Source organism: Austrofundulus limnaeus, unplaced genomic scaffold (assembly GCF_001266775.1).
Source record: "Austrofundulus limnaeus strain Quisiro unplaced genomic scaffold, Austrofundulus_limnaeus-1.0 Scaffold63, whole genome shotgun sequence".
Lineage (NCBI taxonomy): Eukaryota > Metazoa > Chordata > Actinopteri > Cyprinodontiformes > Rivulidae > Austrofundulus > Austrofundulus limnaeus.
The window spans coordinates 650,333-656,475 of NW_013952465.1; the positions used below are offsets into that span (position 1 = coordinate 650,333).

At 39.5% G+C, this 6,143-nt stretch overlaps 1 protein-coding gene across 1 annotated transcript in view; it reads right to left on the reverse strand.

Moving 5' to 3' along the window:
* mgab (MAX dimerization protein MGA b) overlaps positions 1–6,143 on the reverse strand; it is a gene marked incomplete at its 5' end in the record, with an annotated part of 33,186 nt that overhangs the window by 22,251 nt on the left and 4,792 nt on the right. The window contains 2 exon segments of the mRNA XM_014009898.1: positions 257–725; positions 4,044–5,206. Of these exon segments, the coding sequence (XP_013865352.1) occupies positions 257–725; positions 4,044–5,146 (1,572 nt within the window).

A 6,143-nucleotide genomic window follows, 5' to 3' on the forward strand; every position in this document is an offset into this window, starting at 1 on the left:
CTCATTTACAGACGTCTCGTTCGGCTCAGTACTTTTCTCCTCTCAGTAGGGTTGTTTACAGCACACGCGATTTCCTGTTAGCTTCTTAGCTTAGCCTCCGTCACAGCGACAACACATACATGCTTCAGCAGAGGCCACGCCTCCTGCATGAAATGCTTGTCTATGCATCAAGTTCAGACTCTAGTACGAAGCAAAGTGAGGACAGGGTCTGATTTTAATCAGACTACTATGATTTTAATTCTGTTCTGTAATTTACCTTTGTAGTAAATGATGCAAACAGCATGCCCTCAATATCATCCAGCTCTGGTTGCATAGCGACAGTCACTGATGGGCTGGGGACTACAGTGGGGGTGGTGGCAGAAGCGGTTTTCCACATTCTTGGCCGGTAATCTATCCCCCAACGTCTCTTGACCTTCTTCCTCTTCTTTCTGAGATACGGACGTGTAGATACTGGGGTGGAGGTTGAGGAACCAGGTGTAATGGATAGTGCTAAAGACGTCACACTCAAGCGTTCCTGCACATTAGGAGTACTGGTGACTGTGCCATTTTCATTGGGTTCGTCATCAGCATGTTTATTGACGAGCACAATCTCACCCAGCGCATGTTTGCCTCTAATACAAGGGACAAATGAGGCACCACTACCAGATAGGTTAGACATTATAGGCTTCAGCACATGTTTGGTCTCTTGTGTATTTGATGATGGAGGAGCAACACCACTTGCTGTGCTGTAAACAAAGAAACAGAAATCATTACACAAAGTTAATCAACGGTACTCTATGAGCTTCTTTTACTAAAACAGAAGATTGATATGAACATCTCTGTCTTTAAGTAAACATAGTATACAGGACTTTTGTAGTTTCTGACATAACTGAAGAGTTTTGACCTATCCTTCCTGACAATATTATTAGGATTTGAGATCATTCACACATGCACATCTCTTCAATTCTCACATAAGCATTTCAGTTAGACGGAGGTCTGCACTTTAGGCCTGTAGAGWGTCTACTTCGTTCCGGCTGTTTGTGTATGTAACAGCAGATGTTTACTCGGACGTTTGCAATGCAGGTCTCCGAGTGGAGGTTTTTAGAAATGCCAGTCCAAACGAAAAATTACTGTAAAAGCCATTTTGCACAGAACTGTTTTCATGCTTGAGACAGAAAGCGCCAGCTAGTGACCTGGCATTGAAACTACAGTATGTTCAACAAAAACAACGTTATGATCTAAACATTCATTTTCTACAACTGACATCTAAAAAAAACAAATATTTTGATTAACAGTTTATTATCTTGTGTTGTTGATAATCTGAGGTTGTTCCGATATTAAAAAGGTCTTTATTTGCCATGCATCAACCAGAAGTCCAGGCATGTTGGAATTCTTGTGTATTCATCTAAATTTAAAATGTAGTAAAGAACAGATGGAACATTATGCAAATCCTTAAAAATTAAAAAAAAAATTAGACTTAATTTTCCATAACTAAACATTAGTTTATGTGCTTTCTAATCCTGTATCTGATGRTAATGCAATCAAGCAAAAAGATCCAATCAAGGCTTTTGCATCTACTTTACTGATGCTCTACATTCCAGGAYTGTAAAACAATCTGTTGTTGGGTGGACTGCTCTTTGTTCCGTTGCTGTTTGTTCCATAAATTTGCCTACCTACATAAAACACAAGTGTTATAATTGATTAAAAATCTGTGTCGTTATGGGGTGAAACTTAAAATCTGACCTGCAAGTAGTACTGACAAATGCTCTGCACTGTTAGCTTTCCAGGGGGCACTAGGCAGGTTTTCCATGAGAACTTGTCTCTGCAGGAGCTACTCTTGTGGCTTTTCAATCATTCAACCAATTCAGCCATCTTTAACAGCTTTATCTTTGCAGCTACAGTATATCCCATGTTTATTCCTTCAGGTCCTAAGACTAAAAATATTTTAATGTGCCTCAACAACTGTCTGTCTGTCTGTCTGTCTGTCTGTCTGTCTGTCTGTCTGTCTGTCTGTATGTATGTATGTATGTATGGTGTTTTTGTTAGAATGTACACAGCCTGGTGTATCAGCATCATTCCTGATGTCCTTTTACTGAAATTACTGGAGGGCACAAAAAGAAGGTAAATTTGCTGAGACTGTTAAACCTTTTGACTCAATATCACGTACAGAACTATGAAAATGTCCAAACAGCTAGATTTTAATGAATATGTTCTTCTGGTTAATAATAAAATGTATTTGAGCCTAGAGAACACAGAAAGTAGGTGAAAACTAGTTATTGCATGAAATGTCTGCCTGGAGTTAAAAGTGCTAAATCAGCACCTTGATGCTTTGTGACATTTTGCAACACATGGGCAGACAATCCACACATGAATCACTAACATGGACCAGGTCTGTCTGCTGCACTCACATCAGACAGACAAGCAAGATGCAATGGTGGGTTAATTTGACTTCTGATTGATTTCTGAATAAACAGTTAAGGTCGATYGATGGATGGATGCTCAGTAGAATCACAGCAACAAAAAAGAAATGCTTTAAAAGCATTTTAGCTGAAGCAGCAGCAGCTTCAACTCTTATTATTTTCCTGTAATTGCCATCCATCAGTACTGAACACAATGGTGAGTGTTTTTAGACGGACAAACTCTTTTGACAAAACATGCTGGGCTCCAACTGTCTGAGTTTTGTCTGGTGCTGACTATTTTTTTTCCACATTTTCCTACAGTTTTTGTGTTCCTGTACAGAAAAAACCTTACATAACAAAACCAGTGTAAACATTAATATTGGTACTTTGAGCCACTTTAAAAGATTTTACATATTTACTGCATGCTAAATACATCTATATCAGGGGTTGACATAACCATTGTTTAGGTTGTCTGGTGGACAACCAAGAAAAAAAGACCTAGATTAAGGTTTTCCACCGTGGGTGTTTGTCATGGTAAAAATTAATGGGCAAAAAAAAAAAAAACTTTAGGGATTAAACTGACTGTTCTTTCACCCAATAAAGAGAACCACAGTCAAAGTTTTACCCAATCAGAACAGAGCAGGGTGGGTCGTGCTGTCTGTGCGCTGCCTTTCTTTCTTTCTTTCTTTCTTTCTTTCTTTCTTTCTTTCTTTCTTAGCGCACTTAGAATATAGAATTTCTTTCATTACATTTATCTTTATGTTTAAGTTAAAATTTCAGGTCATAGAATCACTTTAAAATTACTTTTCAGTAAGTTATATGTCTATGATTCTGGTTCAAATACAGAACTTTATTTTTGCTGGATTGTTAAATTATTTGTGAGTTATTATTGCCTTAAAGGACAATTATTTTAAAAAAGTGAACCATTAAAACATCAATGTTAAATATCATGCGTTTGCAAATTTGGGTGCACCTAACTTTTGTACTGGTGCACCTAAGGAAAAATGTTAGGCGCACCGGTGCAACCAGTGCAAAAACTTAGTCTAGAGCCCTGGCTCCTGGGAATGCTGTCAGTGCTTCCCGGATTATTTTCTACCTTAGATTATATATGTTTTATATATATTATATATTCTTACAAAGTTAGATTTTAGACACAAAAGTCCCAGACAGGTCAGAGGCGCAACAGCAAATAGATAATTTCCACTCCAGCATGAGTTTTTAGGAAATATAAAACGATCCATAACTGGCCAAATACTAGAGGGCTCCATTTGACTGGTAAAATACTTCAAGCTTCCATCTGATTGACAAAACGCATAAATGCAAACTTTGGAGCCAACCTTTTATTGAAGTTTATGCTGTTTTTTTTGTTTGTTTGTTTGTTTGTTTTTTTGCGATGTCTACTGCAGTCTGTTACTGTGATGATAAATTTTTAATATATTGTGCAGCCCTACTATCCTCTGAAAGGACAGGTGTGGTATTATAAATTAAATGTGTTATTGTTGCTTTGATAAACTGTAAATCTGTGCTTCTGTCAAGAAATTATCGCAGCTAAAATTACCTGAAGGTCAGCAGTAAATAGTAAATAAATCCAACATTATAGCAAATATCAACTCTGAAAGGATGTAGTAAGTACATTCTCATAGAGATGTAACAAACAGAGCCTACCTGAGATCCATCATCTCCTCCTGGTGTTCACCTGGTTCAGCAGGATTGAAATCGTCAGGCTGCACCCCCGTCTTCATCACAGGCACAGAAATTCTGTTAAGTCGAGAATTGTGCCCATCTTCCCTGAATCCCTTTGCAAAAGGGTTGTGATTAATTTTCAGCTGAGTGATGCGAAAATTCTGGTATGTTGTTACCGCCATAAACTCAGTTTGTGGAAAGGTAAAGGTCATGCTCTCGGGTCCTAAAACCACAGGTTTGTCAGCTGTGGGCGGGTCCCCGTCAGGAAGAGGAATAATGTGAAGCCTTGGAATGTAGCGATGCATGGAGTGCAGGATCATGTGACCGTCCTGGTCCTGGAAGTTGTTGGTGAGTTTGAGTTTATAGAAGGACACCAAGCAATTCATCCACTCCGAGCCTCGACAGGGCGAGTAATGGTGTGAAAAGGCTCGGATCAGACCCTGGGTTTGGTGCTCCGCCTCCCCGCTCGCCTCCCATTTGGATGTGCTCCAGCGGTACTTGAACTGACCAGACGGCACTATGGACAGGACAAGACTGTACAGCTGCTCGGGGTCCAGACCGGACAGGCGATACCTGCAGTAAGGGAACATGCGGCGCCCCTGCTTTGTGAGAATCATCTCGGTTCCACATTCGTTGAACTGCTTCCAGATGCCGTTGTTCTCCAACGTCACGCTGACGCCTTTGAAGGTAAGCACAGTAGGAAAGTCGTTTTTCAGTTCCGGAGCCCCAAATGTGGCTGACGACAATGCAGTCGACAAAGGCGAGAAATCTGACATGTTGATAATACTCATCTCTGAGCATTTTAAGGAGTCTGATGCAGAGGCCATGTGTGAGGTATCTGAGTTGTGATCAAATGTGTCTTCAATTATGGATGTAGATGTTTCAGCCGGCTTGGCTGGGCTTGCTTCAGCAGGCGAAGAGATAGAGCTACAGTCAATGCTAGCCATTGCAATGGCTTTACTCTCCAATATGGAGTCAGTAGTGAAGTCAGGTCCTGTTGCCATGATGGGAGATAAAAAAGGGACAAAGCAGGAGGGAGCTGAGATGGAGCTTCTATCTTCCTCCACTGCAGGGCCGTTCTCCATGAACGTGAGTTCAGAGTCGGACACAGTGAACGGCTCTAATCTTCACACTGCATTTGGCCCCTGAGAGAAAATCGAATGAAAATTTTTCAGTATTAAGTTCTACAAAAATTACACAGAAATTATCAAAACTCAACATCAGCAAAAACTACAAAACCAAAATGAGATATTCACCAGAGCTCATTCATTCAGAACACCGAAAAAGTCAGAACTTCAGTAAGATGGACCAAGAAGAAAATACACATTTTGCCAGAATAAGTCACTCCTTCAATAAGACCAATTGTGCAATTACTGAGTTATAATTATAACATGATGTTGGAAAAATAAAATCCAAGACATGATTCATTGTGATCTGTCTAAAATGCATAACTATAAAACTGAATGCAGCTTAGCAAAGAAACTTTGTATTTAGCTTAAATATATAAAAAAATAAGTTAACCACAGAGTCAATTCATGTTTTGAACACAATGAGGGAGACGTTTGTTACACATTTAATGCGTTATGGTCCACACCAACCCAGCTGTGTTCTGATCCATGCCGCTCATGTCATTTCTGAAAACTCACATCTGTGCGGGACGTGGCCGACTCCGAGACGTTTGAGTGGCCAGAAGCAGCATAAAGACAAATGGGTCTGTGTAGCCATTTTTGCTGAACTGGTTTGTGAAAGAGCCTGATAGGCAATTTCAGTTACAAATATGCGTGAAGAGACTAGGTCACAGGTCAAATGTTATAAATGCTGAGGTTGATGTGGTAACACCACTGGAATAAACAAATTCACCTGGTAAATTTGCACCGTTACAGAGACCCAATGTTTTTGCTCTAAACCGATTTGTGTGAGAATTTCCTTTAAGATCAGAGATGAGATTTTACATAAATATCCTTAAAGGGATCCCTGAATAGTTGTAAAATTAGACGTCATTTAATAAACATATATTTTAACTGTAAAATAAAGACTGTAAAAATACTGTAGGATGTTCAGTTTTTATCATTTTAAACTAAA